The sequence below is a fragment of the Macrotis lagotis genome, chromosome 7, assembly GCF_037893015.1.
Source record: "Macrotis lagotis isolate mMagLag1 chromosome 7, bilby.v1.9.chrom.fasta, whole genome shotgun sequence".
Lineage (NCBI taxonomy): Eukaryota > Metazoa > Chordata > Mammalia > Peramelemorphia > Peramelidae > Macrotis > Macrotis lagotis.
The window spans coordinates 44,903,207-44,919,217 of NC_133664.1; the positions used below are offsets into that span (position 1 = coordinate 44,903,207).

The 16,011-nt window shown below is 39.4% G+C and overlaps 1 protein-coding gene across 10 annotated transcripts in view; it reads left to right on the forward strand.

Moving 5' to 3' along the window:
* TRAK1 (trafficking kinesin protein 1) overlaps positions 1-16,011 on the forward strand; it is a 170,385-nt gene that overhangs the window by 148,006 nt on the left and 6,368 nt on the right. For 9 of the 10 annotated variants that reach the window (XM_074195888.1, XM_074195884.1, XM_074195885.1 and 6 more), the window contains one exon: positions 10,008-10,110. In XM_074195888.1, the coding sequence (XP_074051989.1) occupies positions 10,008-10,110 (103 nt within the window). Of the gene's footprint in view, positions 1-10,007; positions 10,111-11,479; positions 11,575-16,011 lie in introns of all 10 variants that reach the window. The other variant, XM_074195894.1, reaches the window with a different exon arrangement.

The following is a 16,011-nucleotide window of genomic DNA, read 5'->3' on the forward strand; positions in this document are numbered from 1 at the left end:
TGGGAGAAGATGTAGCCCTAATGAAATCAAATTACAGGAGGACTTTCCCTAGGGTAAAGAAAGTCAAGCTTGTTTTCCTACTATTAACAAAAATCACACCATTTAATCCCCTCTTCCCTCTTTTAAACTTAAAGCATCGAGTATATACACTTTTATCTTCTATCTGAAACTGGCTAGAAACCTATTGTTAAAACTTGGCTGAGGTATCGGGCAGAGAACTAGGAACAAGAAGAAATTAATCCTCTCTGGATCCTACATCAGCCATCACACATCAAAGGGCTAGTCAAGTCAGTTGTTCTAAGAGTGCCTATGGGGACTTTCCCCTTGAGATTCTTCCTGGGTCAGACCCATCTTTTAAAAGGAGACTGCCAAGTATGAATTACCTAACTCTCTTCTCACGGTAATGGGACTTTCATAAGTCTTGGAATATTATTTTTAAAAATCATTAGATAGACCCAGTCAGAATCTCCAGCAGTCTACCTGGATTAATGAGTTGTAACTACATTCCTCCAAGATACCTTGAGGAATGGAGGAATGTCTGGATTCCCATTAGATTCTTGTGGGGGTCTTTATTGGACTCTGGAGTCCAGAGACCCCCAGGAGGGGAACTTGGCCATCACTAGTGAATCTCCTTTTTTGTCTTGCTGCCAGACACCAGTTGCCTCTGCATGGGAGATTCCATAGGATGAAGATGACTGGAGTCTTCCCTAGCAACTGATGTGTTGTAGCATATCTCAAATAGATTTCTGGAGCCTATGGATTCCAAAGGAGTAAAAGTTTTAGGCACTTTTTTTAAATGATTTATTATTTTTAATCTATGTTCTCTTAAATATCACTGCATTTTTAAATATTCTACTCTTCAAAGGAAGAGACTGTGTCTGTGTTTTGACTAATGTGTATTAAAATAGAAATTTTTGATCTTTAGGTTTTATTTTGTTTCTGTGGGGTATTTTATATTTTAATGTTTCTAATGGAAAGTCCAGTTTTCTTCTATAAATGGAATTGAATATGCTGACCTCAGAGGTCCCTTCTTGCTCTTAATCTATGATCCTATGAAAAATAATTATAATATAAGTTTTTGGTTGGACCTGCAGACAATAGATGATAAACTTTCATTAAAAGCACCTACTAAGAACTAGGTATTGTGCTAAGGTATTCTGCAAGGAAGTTAACAATCTAATAAGGAAAGACAACATAATAAAAGGACCGGGGTGGAGGGGCTTAAGATAGCCAATGCAGGGATATGAGGGGGAGGAGTCAGTCTGAGAAGTCCCAAAGAAGTGCAACCTGGTAAGAAATGAGATCTCTCCATAAAGGGTGGGTTGGAGTTCACAGCCCCCACCTCCAATTAGAAAAGCAGCAGTTAGTGATGAGTTGGAACCCCGAGACTGATGAGATCTTGAAGGATGATGAAATTATCCTATTAATGAGTTTCTTGGCATTATGATGGTGAAGTCAGTCAGAGGAAAGCCCCAGTAGTAGTACAGCCAGGAGAGAAATGAATTATGCATATACATAGGGTGCACCTAGATCTCAGTGAAGAGACTACATTTGAAGGATCATATCTACAGAGTGGGGAATTGAAAATCCACTCTTATGATAATACTGATTATTATTTATGACAGCTTCTTAAAGTAGAATAGAGTTAGAGAATAGTCATAGCTTTATAGGTTTAGATCTGCAAGGGACCTTAGGGACCATCAAGTCCAGCCTCATCTTTTTTACAGAGGAGAAAACTGAGGCCAAGAGAGTTTAATAACTTGCCCAGTTCAACATAGTCTTCAGTAAAAGAAAGTAGGAGCATAGATTTTAGCCCCCAGATACTCTGGGGAAAAGAAGATTGCAGTATTCTCTCTTTGGTATTAAAGAGAATCATATACCTTTTTTTTTTCCTACTAGCAATCTCAGTCTATCTTCCTGGTAAGCCATTTTTGTTTCATTTGTCCAATATCGGTTATATTTTGGAGAAACTGTAGAAGCCAGGGAAAAGGTAGAGACCCATTGATGAAGAAGCTAGAAGGGAAAATTAATTGAAGAGTTCACCAGCTTTCCTACTTAGAGAAGTAACTGGTCTTATTTACTCATAACTCTACCACCCTCTGACTCAGTCACCCTCTAATTCCATAATAGGAAGCTCAAAGAGAGCTGGCTGGCTAACTGAGACCAGAGCTACAGGAAAGACTTGAGAACTTGTAAGAAATACCATCATTGTATACATATGTTGGAGATAGACTGGGACAACCACACACCTCAATTATTTGTTAGACTATTGGCCATGATCACTTCCTCTACAAATCTGGACCTTCCATGCCTTCTTGTCTGTGTCTTTCACTTAAGATGCCTTACCCATTTTATAAAGTAATCAAGGATGTAGAGTCCCTGGTAATCACTAAAGTCAGATTATCCTTTTCATGAAGAATAGAAAAGAAAAGCATCAGAGTTATCCAAAGTTTTCCCAGGATTCTGTAATCTAGACTTATTTATCAAATGGCTCACTTATAGATGAGGGTTCCATTTCATGTACCACTTTATCCTTTTGATATTCTAACAACTTGAGATTCTTGAAGGTTAAGAGAAACAGGTCAATGGCGATAGCCAAAGAGCAAATTTCAGACCCAATCTCACCTAAAACTTGATTTTTTTTGAATGGCATACTTGGTTTTCCATAAATACAACAAGTGCCCTTGATGGATGCAAAACTTTATAGCGTTGGCAAAGATATGGTACCTGAAACATTTACCATAGGTGCAGAGTGAGAGAGGTAACCCCACCACTGCCAATCACCTTCCTCCTATCTGGAGATTGCAGGGAATAGGAAATAAAAGAAGTGACCATACTCCCAACCATCTGCAAAATCCAGGCTTGCTGGCCCAGGTAATAGACCAGTGACTCTCAAACAATGTATTGTAGCCATCTTCAGAAGCATGGACCTCTTCAAGGAATGTGTTAGTCTCTGATTATTGATTGCATTATGTTCATTTCCCAGAATGGAAGAGAACAACTATCAATAATCTGTGCTGCATTTGTAGTGTACTAGAAAACACCCAGACTACTATCACTTAGCTAGGCAAGACTTTAGCAAAGGTTTGTTCAATGCAACCAGTTAACTCACCCAGACCCTTACCCAGTGCCCACTGTTCTAAAGGAAGGATTGCCAGGGCAGTTGGAGGAGACCTTTGGGAACTGGATAGCTGAAGCTGTGTACTTTATAGTAGACTTGGAGACTAATGTATCAGAATCCCTCGCCACACGGAAATTAGTCCAAATAGTTAGAATTTTTCAAATGCATTCAGACTTGATAAAAGAATCACATTCCAGAAACTACTTAATGACAAAGAGGATATTAACTTTTATGCCAGAACTGGAGCTTCTACTATGGACCAGAATAAGTGTGAACAAACTCCAAGGTTCTAGAGACATTTTCGTCCTTGCCCTGTTATTGCTCTTCCCTGAGCAAATTTGACTAGCATTCCATAGTGAGATGAGGAAAAGAAAAAACATATATAGTATTTTTCTGCTTTCCATTATTTTGAGTATATTTATTTATTGATTTGGAGGCAGCTAAGTGGCAACATCAATAGAGTACCGGTCTGAAGTGAGGAAGAATCATTTTCTTGAGTTCAGATGTGACCTCAGACACTTACTAGTTGTGTGACCCTGGGCAAGTCACTTAATCCTGTTTGCCTCAGTTTCCTCATCTGTAAAATGAACTAGAAGAAAATGCCAAACTACTCCAGCACCTTTGCCAAGGAAATCCCAAATGGGCTCATGAGTTGGACACAAATGAACAGCAACCCCAACAAATTGATTGCTTTATTTTGTTTTTTTAATAAGAGACTAGTTGTTGACTTTGGAACCAGGAAAATCTGATTTCATGTCTGACGCATTCTGGCTGTGTGACTCTGGACAGATTACTTAATCTCTCAAGGCTTCAGGCAACTATGTGAGACTCTTAAGTTTCAGGGGAGGTGCCAGTATGCATGGGAGAGGGACTTTTCTCCTGTGGGCAGTTTCCCATACCAATGAAACCACAGGTCCAAGCCTTATCATCTTTTTGAAAAACTTAAACAAGAGAGAAAATGGAGAGTCATTTCCAGTAGCTGCTACATGAATCGAGAACATTCCCAATAGATTTTAATTGGGCCATATTCCAAGCTAAGGAGACCTGTCCCATTAAGAACAGCATTTTCTACATGTTTTTAGATACTTGAGCTACTTGCAAATAGCAGACTGAAATTCTTTAAATAAATATACTAAAGATCATATGCCCATTTGGAATATATTTAGATCCATTTTTATTACAAAGCAAAGTGGACTTTTATTTTATTTTATTTTATTTTTTATTTTTTTTAAGGCAATGGAGTTAAGTGGTTTGCCTAAGGCCGCACAACTAGGTAATTATTAAGTGTCTGAGGCCGGATCTGAACTCAGGTCCTCCTGACTCCAGGGCCCGTGCTCTATCCACTGTGCCACCTAGCCGGCCCCTAAAGTGGACTTTTATATACTTGCCATTTGCAGTTTTTAGACAGTAACATTTTAGTAGATTTATGTATCTAGCAAGTTCTGACTATGTATATTTGTATATTGATGGATGCATCTCCATTAACCAAGTCCCCTGGTGGCAGGGCCTCTACCAGGCTTACCTTAGTAAAAACCAACCCCATCAGCATCATTCCTGCTCTTCTGCATCACAGTCCTATGGCAGGTGCAAAACAAAGAGGAAGAAGAGGTTGGTTAAGCTTGTAGCATTTACCAACAATTTAACTTTTCAAGTATTGGGGATTTTTCCATCTGTGTAAAATTATCCCCTAGTTCAAGTGTGGGTCACAGGTAACCAATCCTGTGCCTCATCATCTTTTTTAAAAAATGTGAATTAGCAATATTTGTCTCCCAAGAGTTGTTCAGGTGTTTGTAAAGTTCTTTGAAATCTTAAGAAAAAAATAGCATTCTTATGAATAAAATAATGATCTAGTCCGTGTGTTTTGTATGGCTAACGTCTCACCCTTACTCCCACTCTTTCTCCTCACTTTATTTTCCCACGAGCTTATTTTAAAACTTTTGCTAAGTAGACCCTGAAAAAAATCTCAGCTTATCTTTCCTTAAGGGAGGCTAAATGAACTCACTACTCTCTTCCTTTAACTACTTGCCTATTGGTAACAATTTATGTTATTTCCAAGGCTATTTTAAAGGAAAGAGGTGAAACCATGGAAGCAGCCCCAACAGGATCAGAGAACCCAATCTTCCTGTGGTGGGTGTTTCAGCTGGATTACAGTATTAACAATGACTTTCCTCACGGAAAATGAATCCTCTTTAATATAACCCAGATTTGAATATTGCCTCTAATAATGCTGAATTCTGCACCCTGGTAGAACTTGTTCTTTTGGGTCACCTGAAAAATAGTTCTTATCGAGCGTCTTTGATGGGATTGGCTGACGCTGTTAGGAAGAGGTACCATCTAGGTAGTTGAGGAAGGAAGAAGATCATTTCAGGTAGGCCAAGTCTGAATCCCCATTTCCAAACTTTGATTTGCTGGTTAAGATAGAGCTGTGACCCAAGTGGCTCCTTCTGAGAGCAGAGACAATTTGCATAAAGTGGGACTCCTAGCTCAGCAATGGATTTGGAATTTGAGTATCATGGCCCACTAAGAGCCTCTTTGTATCACAATGACTGAAAAATGTTGCCTGTGAGGGTATTACACTAGTTAATATTTGAGGGGCCCTCTGGAGGGCCTTCTGAAGAGTTTGTCCCTAGGCAATGACTTTGGTTCTGGAGAGAACAGAGACATCCTTTTTGTTGTGCCCTTCTAATGACCTTAGATTAGATTAGTCTACATAGAACCACTGGGTTGTAAAATTGGGAAGACCAAATATACAACTAAATTACTTATAATTTATCAAAGGGCACAAGATTTATGGGGAAATGAATCAGGGAATCGATCAAAGCTAGAAGGGACCTTAAAGACTTTTTTTTATCATAATTGAAGAACATATGTAACAATAAGGAAATAGTTCAAAGAAAAAGAAAGGGGGGGAAGGTAGTTTGTGGTATTGTAGTTTAGAAAAAAAAAAGCTAGCAGAAAGTTTAAATGGAACTTCTTTCATATGTCTATGACTGGGCAAATCAACCTCTTAGAACCCCAGGCAAGTACCCTCTTACATTTCTATAAATGACAGGGCAGCTAGATGTCACGGTAGATGAGCACTGGTCTTGGAATCAGGATGGGAGTTTGAATCCAGCCTCTGACACTTAGTAGCTATGTGTCCTGGGGCAAGTTATTTAACCCTGATTGTCCAGCATCCAGGCCATCCTTCATTCAGTCATCCTCATTCATATCTGCCCACTGGACCCAGATGGCTCTGGAGTAGAAAGTGAGGCTGGTGACTTAGCACAGCACCCCCTCACTCAAATCTAATTCATGTACTTGTTATGACATCAACTCCCTGATATCATGATATCAAGGACAAACATTATAAATGACAGGGCAATTGCCATTTTGCATTAATAGAGGGCATTTCCTTATCATCTGGAATTTGCAGAATTGTACCCCTTCTCCTAAAATCCCCAAACTGAATAAAAGTAATATGGTTTAATGGACTGAGTGTTGGGCTTCAGGTTAAAAAAAAACTCAACCCAGATTTGAATACTGCCTCTAATAATGATGAGCTCTATGACATTGGGCAAGACACTTAAACTCTATATGTTTCATGCCAGTCTTCAAAGCTGATAAAGGGATTGTGAGGGAATTCCCACGGCAGAATCTTAATCACAATCTAAAGGTTGCTATTACTGAATCAGGATCACTCACAAGTGGTGATAACTGGGGTGGAGTGGGGTAGAAAGGAAGAACCCCATTTGACTTCATAAAACTAAAGTGAAAGTTTTTAAATAAAATACTCAATAGAAACCCTGTTCTTAGTCTAACCCCTTAAACCAAGACCATTAACTATCTCTGATGCACCTTGAAGATGACTCCCTGGTCTGGTTAAAAAAAGAGAACATTTTAAGCAGTTTAGCTTCTGTAGCTCCCTGATCATTACATTTAGGATGCTATATTCCTCTTTTGCAAAGAAACTCCTTTGCAGTTGAAGATGGGATTCAGGGAACGAAATGTGAATTTCAGAAATCACCTATTGTTCAAGATTCAAGAAATCATCAATTCTTCCCTAAAAAAGAGATGTAAATGTTGGTGCACATGATTGGAAGTTATATTGTCTTATTAATAGCTCTGAACTTTAGCTATGTCATAGCTTTTGCTATTTGAGAAACATTAGTTTCTTCCTTAGTATCCTGTGATATGAGATCACTTACTCTCTTTGTTGTTAAAGGAAGGAAAGTCCTTCAGCGACATGGCAGCCTCTATTGACTGATGGAGGAAGACCGAGTCCCAACTTTCCTAGTGGTATTTGGGATGGGATTGAATCTCTTGGCTTTAAATCTTGATCTCTTTCCCTTGACCTTCTAACTTATCTCTGGCTTTGGGAGAACAATGACTTCTGTACTTTTAGCAGCCTTTTCCCTGTCCCCAAGGCCCATTATTCAGTGATGGGTTTTGCTTCTGCTAATGCAGCTATCTTTCAAATGCCCACTTCAAAAGAGATGGTGCAATTCAATTCTAATCCAAAAAGGGTGGAGGATGAAAGTGACATGATACCCCTGTATCCCCCCTTCCCCCATCTTTGGCTATCTGGGCCATGTGTTTTAGAAGGTGTCTGCCCTTGATTTTAAATCCAGTCTTGCTTCATTCTATCATGTGTGTCATCTAGCAAAGAACTGTTATGTCTTGACAATCTCTAATAACTGTATTTTCTTTTTTCCTTTCCAAATAACCTCATGTCTGTTATTTGGGATCCTTTCCTCAGCTTTTCTGTGGCTTTTCTTTTTAGACCTTATCACAATAAGAGAGTCGTGATTGCTAGGCTACCCTTCCCTTCATAGCTTTTCCCATTCGTTTGTGTGTGTTTATAGTTTCTAAGTTAGTTGAGTCCATCATACATTATGTTTATTGGGTAAGAAATAAGTTGTGATGTAGGTTCTTTGTTGGATCTGATTTCTTCCCTATTCTCCACTTTGATGCCTTTTGTATCATGACTTACCATGGCATAATGGCAAGAGCCTTGGATTTGGAACCAAGTTTTTGGAGCCAAGTTGTGGGTTCAAATCTCTGCTCTGTCACTTATCATTTGTGTGACATTGACCAAATCACTTATCCTCCCTGGGTCTTAATTTCCTCTGTAAAATGAGAAATCACTTCTAATAATCCATTTATCTCTAAATGTAAGACTCAGTGGTTTAAAGTTTGCTCCAGTAGCATAGATAATAGCTTCAAGTACAAAACCATGTGTGGTACTGAAGTGATCAACAAGGTCACAACAGGGGCTAAGTGGCACAGTGGATAGAGCACCAGCCCTGGAGTCAGGAGTACCTGGGTTCAAATCCAGTCTCAGACAGTTAATAATTACCTAGCTGTGTGGCCTTGGGCAAGCCGCTTAACCCCATTTGCCTTGCAAAAACCTTTAAAAAAAAAAACAATGTCACAGCAACCCTTCATTGACCCACCTTGGTCCTCATGCTCTTAATCTCATCTTCCATTATGTATATAGGATCTTTTTTGCCTCCATTCCTTAGTTTCCTCATCCAGATCAATTTTTACCATATGATTTTCATTTTTGTTTAACTTTAATAAATTGAAGAGAAAAATAAGCCCCTCCAGTGAGCTCTGGATCCAAGCTAGGAGCTTCTCTGGAAGACTCTTTTCTAAAAGGGCCACCAAAGTTTTTTAATTTGCCAACTGGACAAGTGGGCCTATGATAGGAAGTCTGCTCCTCTTAGGAAGTCTCTGAGGGCTGAGTATGGGATGACTACCTCTGTGAACAATGTGATATGCATGCCATTTGAAAACAGTCTCTTTTTAAAGAAAAAAGAACATTTAAGTTATGAATGAAGAAATCCTATGCAATCATGATCTCTTAAGTAGAACATAAAACTAATACCTTAGCAAGCTTCTCAGATGCATGGCTCTTAACCTTTCAGATTTCCTTTGCTGTGGATCCTATTCTGTAGGGGACTTGACAACAAACTTCCAAACCTTTAAAAGACAGATAATTGGATAAATTGGCCAATACGGTTGCCATTGACCTCAAAAAAATATTTATCCATGAAAGGTTTTCTTTCAGCATTCTTAACATGGGTCATCATTGATCAGGTGAAGAAACTACAGCTTTTTAGAGGTGAAGTCTTAAGTAGGATCACCCAGGTAATGAATGGCAGAGCTGAGATTTCATTGATCAACTATGCCCTTGTAAGTTGTCAAGTCCCCCTGAGGTGTTTACATCTCTTGTAATGATAATTACAGATGAGCAGTAGTGGAACCAACTTCCAAGAGCCTCTTTTCATGAATGAAAAAGGGAGCTAAAGATTTCCCCCCTTCCCAAAGCCTCCCAATCCTTGTTGGGTGAGCAGCCTATCGAAATAATGCTTGAAATAACCCTAGTGTGCCAATATATCCTTAAATGCTCCCTCTCCTTCCCTGCTTGGAGTTCTGGCATCTGTTTGAGTTTGAGAAACTTTCTGAAGTGCTGAAAGAGGAAAGCCATTCCCAATATATACAGCCAGGAACCAAATTTAACATTGGCCATCCACTCCCAAGCTGGATCCACTACTGAAAAGAAATATGATGGGATACCTTTACCTGGATCAGGACGAAACCTGGAATCCATCCATGCATGGTCAGGGTACTCACCAGTCAAACCTCAGATTTTCGATTGTTTTGGGGGAATTCTCCAACAACCAAGAACATTTGTGTTTTCACCTTCTTCGCCTAGATCCAGCTGAAAGGTATCTCATCACTCTTCTTTCATCTGTTGAAGACTGGAGAAATTTCTCTCTCTCTCTCTCTCTCTCTCTCTCTCTCTCTCTCTCTCTCTCTCTCTCTCTCTCTCTCTCCCTCCCACCTATAGAAGTCAAAGAATTTGTTTTGTGTGTATTTTCCCCTTCTTCCTTCAATATAGCACATCATCCTGGAAAGTGTATGTCGCAGACCAACTCCACTTTCACCTTTACCACATGTCGCATCCTGCACCCCTCTGATGAGCTCACAAGGGTCACGCCAAGGTAAGGCACGACAGCTCCAGGGTGCAAGGTTGGGTGACTGGCAATGTTCAACCTTTGTAGCCAAAGGCACAAACCAAAATAATCCAGTAAGAAAGAGGATGAGCCACCAAGCTACTCAGTAGTTTGGAGGGAGTAAGGTGAATATCCTGAAGACCTACTATACTTCTTATTCCCCCTCCAGGACCCTGTTTGGAATCAGATAGCTTTCCCTTCTGAAGGCTGCTCATGTGATTCAGCTTGAAATACATGGTGGATGGAGCTCTGCATCTGGAGTCTGAAAACTTAATTTTGAATCATTCTACCACTTACTAGTTCTGTGATCTCTCTGGATCTGTTTCCTCATCTGTAAAATAAAGAATTGGCCTTTCTAAGGTCCCTTCCAACTTTATATCTATGATCTCTCTCTCTCTATCAAGGAGGAATTTGAATCACAAGTTCATAGATTTAGAATTGGAAGAGACCTTAGAGGCCATCTGGTCAAACATTCTTCTTTTATAGATAAGGAAAAAAAGCTGAGGCCCACCCATGGTCACCTATGCAATGAGAGTCTCCAAAACCAGGACTCCCTCTACCATTCTAGACTGCCTATCAGATGTGAAGAACTTCCTTCTAAATCAGTTCTGGATAGTTAAAAAGATCATAGGATCCCCAAATTTTGAGTGACCCAAGGTATTCTTGGACTACTCTGATAGACTAGTATGGAGACTATTAGGAGTTCTGCTTTGAAACTAGTCACAGTAGAAAGACTTTTTTTTGGAAGGAGGTTGATTTTCACTGTGTCTTGTACCCTAAGGATTCGTGTTATATCAGGTATCTACATCATGAAGTGCTAACTTTGAAACCAAGAAGACTTGAGTTCTAATCTTAACTCAGATACTAGTTGTATGACCCAGGGCATTCTCCCCATTTCAATTTTCTTTTCTATAAAATGATGGAATTGGAATCAATGGCCTCTCAGGTCTCTTTCCAGCGATAACGCTACAAAATGCTACAAATCTAATGCTTCAGTTGTCATTAATATCCAGTGGGGTGAAATCTGTTGAGAGGCTCAAAGGCCAAAAGCACATCCTATTTCTAACCCAAAGCCCACTCACCTCAGCCCCATCTGAGAAACTGTGCAGTGGATACTGATGAAGAGAATTTACTTGAATGTTTCTCTCAATTTTAGGGCTCCCAGATATTTAAGTAAAGGGAAATTACATTTATACCATAAGAGAACTTATATCTCATGGCTCCAGGGATCAAACATGATGTCCTGTTCATTGAGGCTAGGGCCAAAATGGAACCTAGATGGGCCTGAATAGTAGGGAGGGGAGATGTGAGATCCTTCCACCAAGGAGCTTTTTCACCTATCAATAATTCTTCACAGGTCATGTGAGGAGGAGGATGATGATGAAACGGCCTTATGTCACGTTATGCTGAGAGGAGATATAGGGCAAACAGTATGATCCAATCGGTCAGGGGGTGAGCAACACTGTTGACAGTTCCTGCTCTAGCAGGGTCTTGTTCAATGAGTGTGTGTGTGTGTGTGTGTGTGTGTGTGTGTGTGTGTGTGACAGTGGCTAACTTGGAGAGTTTAGATGGTGAAGGCCATTTTGTTGTCATTCCAAGACTAACAGGTCATGTTTCTAACATTTCCTCTAAAATGCTCCTTCCTCAAACTTCATAAGAAACTGACATTGACACTAATAAATATTCAATTCCAAAGCTCTCATTTGGTGGAACTGGGCTAGGGGTTCTTAGCTGTTTTGTGTCATGGATTCCTTTGGCAGTCTGGGAAAGTTAATGAATTACTTCTCAAAATAATGTATATTTTTTTAGTTGTTTTTTTTTTGCAAGGCAAATGGGGTTAAAGTGACTTGCCCAAGGCCACACAGCTAGGAAATTATGTCTGAGGCTGGATTTGAACTCAGGGACTCCTGACTCCAGGACTGGTGCTCTAGCCACTGCGCCACCTAGCTGCCCCAATAATGTATTTTTTTTTAAAAAAGAATAGAGAAAAAGGTACAGAATTCCAAAGGAATTTATACTGAAATACAATTATCAAAATAGGGTTTTTCTTTAAAGTTCATGGGCCCCAGGTTGAGAAGCTTTGAATTATGAAACTTTGGTTTTAATTTTTTAATTTTTCTTTATTATTTTATTACTTTCCTCCTTGCTTTCTTACCCTGTAAGCAACCATCTGCAGTTGGCCTGATCTTTTTCTGGCCACTAGACCCAAATGATTCCCAAGGAGAAAGTGAGACTGGTGACTTTGCACAGTCTTTCATCCCTTAAAACCAATTCACTTGCATGTCATGACATCACCTTCCTGATTCATGATCCTCTTTGAGAATGAAAGTCAAATAAAAACCAAAGCACCCTGTAAACACAACAACTAAAAATATATTTTTTTTAAACAAAGAAAGATGGTCCATGAAAGCATTCTATCCACAAGGTAATTCTGGTGATGTACCAGCTATCAATTTTTTTAAACTATGAGTTTAAAATAGGAGAAGCCCTTATTCTCAGTCATGAGCTTGGATTCATTATTACTGTTGTTTTTTGTTGTTGAGTAGGTATCTTACAGTTAGAAATTAAATAGAAAAAAACTATCTTTAAAATTTTGAAACCTTAAATTTTTAAAAAAATTTCATTTTTTTAAAAAAAACCTGTTTTTGGTAGAACAACACTTCTTATAATTCCACCTCCATTACACTTTCTTTTCTTTTTAGGTTTTTTACAAGGCAATAGGGTTAAGTGACTTGCCCAAGGCCACACAGCTAGGTAATTATTGTCTGAGACCGGATTTGAACTCAGGTCCTCCTGACTCCAGGTCTGGTGCTCTATCCACTGTGCCACCTAGCTGCTCCCCATTACTCTTTTTTTTAAAATGCTTTTTAACCAGAATGAGGACTCTCAGCTGTAGTTCTCCATCCTGTGTTTCCCATAATTTGTCTTTCTCTAGTGTGATGATGCTTTTGTATTTTTGTGATGGTGTGCATGTGAGCTGTTCATTCTACTCTCACAGACTAACAAACCAAAGGTGATGCAGCTTTGATTTGAAGTTCTTAAACTTAAATTTTCAGGCTTACATATCTTTTATTCCTAAGCATCTTTTATCTATGGTTTCCCCCATCCTCTCCACTCATTTAGAGCACTTAAAATTTCTCTCAGATAATATATTTCTTTCGTTTACTGTGGGGCAAACACAGGACAGGCAGCAGACGATGTCACCTTACTGTTCCTGATCAAGAAATCTTTTTCAAATATTTACTAACTTGTATCTGATTCCAGTGGGAGGGCTACTCAGTGTAGGTTTTTCGAGGTAACAGTGGCCCTTACACACAAGCCCACCAGGTGGCGTAAGGAAATAAATTGTGATTCAGTATTCCCAGGTTTGTCTGCAGTATGGACTCCAGTAGAAGAGGTTTCACTTTATTGTCTTCCTTACTCCACTGTTTCCTTCTCCCTTCCTTCCTCTGCCTTTCCTTATTTTCTTCCCCTATTCCTTCTTTGCTTCCTTTCCTCTCCTTTTCCTTCCATCCTCCTTCCTTCCTTTTTTCTTCCTGTGCCTTTTCTTTCCTCTCTTCTCTGTCCCTTCCCCCTTTTTCCCCCTTTCCTTCCCTTTCTTTCCATTTATTAAGCACCTACTGTGTTCTTCATTAGTTGGTTATTTATGTTTACCTTAGTATCTGTGACCAGATAGAACTTGTTAAGGGTGAATTTCCTAGAGTTTTTTGACACTATTATTCAATGTTCCTTTTTTAAAATGAACCTTTTTTCCCCTATTGTCAGTAGGCTTGATCACATTCACCTTAATCTGATCCATCCTCCCTACATCTCCTGCCCACATCCACACTCCCCCACCCATTCATACACACACACACACACACACACACACACACACACACGAATAAATGTAGCTTCTATTCCCACCTCATAGTGGAATTGAAAAGACATTTTTTATTTGTCCCAGTCTCTCCATCTTTCTCCTCCTCCTCCCCTTATTCTGATCTAGCCTGGGGCTCGCTAGGTGGCCTGGTGGATAGAGCATTGGCCTTGGAGTCAGGAGGATATGAGTTTGAATCCAGCCTCAGACACTTGACACTTCCTAGCTGTGTGACCTTGGGCAAGTCACTCAACCCTGATTGTCTCAAATCCAGGGCCCTCTCCAGTCGTTCTGATTCATATCTGGCCACTGGACCCAGCACAGCCCTCCTCACTCAAATCCAATTCACGTGCTTGTCATGGCATCACCACCCTGATGTCATAGTCTTCTTCAAACCTTATTATTCTGGTAGCCCAATATAACTGAACAGATCCATGTGAGAAGGACTGATAATCCAATGTTATCTAGCTAAAGAAACATTGAACTGGGAATCATAAATGAATTCTGTTGCCAGACTAACTATTGAATGTTAAATCAGATCCCTCCTTCAAGCCTTTCCATATTTCTAAGTATGATTCTTAGAGAAGGGGGCTTGACTGACCTCTGAGGTCTCTGCCAATCCTGAAGTCCTGAACATTTGAGTGACTTTCTTGTACCATTTGGGCAGCTTTCTGACTCTGTGTTTCTCTGACCTCTGCCCTGTTGCATGGGGTTGCTAATTAACTTTATCATATAAGTGAGAACAGACCAAATTGTATTTCTTCAACATCCTTTTTTTTTTATTGGGCAAAAGACCTAGTGTGAAGTGGCTGGAAGAGGAAAAAAAATCAGGAAGTATATCATATAGGAAAAGTATTTTTGCCTTATGGCTTTCTCCATTTGAGTGATATTGAGAAGACTCTACTCTTATTTATAGGTGCTTATGGCTTCTATTCTTGGCATGGCTTGTTTTTGTATAGGGAGAATAGACAAGTAGTCCATGTGGTTCCAGGAAAGTTGAAAAGACACTTTGCTGCTTTGTGGTACTCCCCCATATCTCTTTCCCCCATTTCCCTTCTCCCAAATTAAAAACTGCTCTTATCTAAGTCATTTATAATTTGGTATGAACAGAAGTACTCTGGAACTTTCTTCTGATGCCTCATTGTGATATAAGAATGATTCTGTACTCTGAAAAGCTACACTACACCTACAGGGAACCTTCTTGGCTAGACCTCACTCACTGGAAAGGTCTAGCTATAAAACTGTATGTCTTTGTCTGCCATCCAGGAATCCATCAGTCAGCTAAGGTCAACATTATTTTTATCTTTAGAAGCTTGATCACCAAATGATTATTTTAATCACCATTAAGACCTAGAAGGCTTAGAATCTGCCTCTCTGGAGAAAAGTACCCTCTCTGGTGAAGTCTCATCTTTTTTGAATAATAAAGTGACTTTAAATCAATGTATCACTTTTCTCAGTGTGGTGAGAAACTATTGTCAGTGTGGTGGCATGCTGGAGAGTCAGGAAGAGTTGGTAACTGTATGATAATGGGCATATACCTAACCTCTCCAGGCTTCAGTTTCCTCATCTGTAAAATGGGGATAATAGCTGTAATACTTATCCTTTGGTGTGGTTGTGAAATTTAAATTAGATACGACATGATTTACTTTGCAAATTTTAGAGTAATATTTAAATGCTGGTTGTTATTTCTGTTATTATTTTGTTGGGTGGATAAAGGTCACTGGATCCCAGAGTTATTACATAGTGGGGAGAAAGAAGAAAGGAGTTTACCAAAATTTTACAGTTTTGGCCAAGGTTGGCATCTTCTATTCCAGAAGCCATTATGAAGCAACCATTCTGGACTAGACATTGCAGATAAAAATACAAATAGACCCTGTCTTCAGGGAACTTATGTTTCTAATGGGTATCTCAAAAGTCCCAGTGCACTGTTAGGCAATTTAGGTTTAAATTTTACCAAAATAGTGCTTGTCTTATTTTAGATTGTATTATTTTAGTTCAACCCAGTATAAACAGAGTGGTATGAATTGACA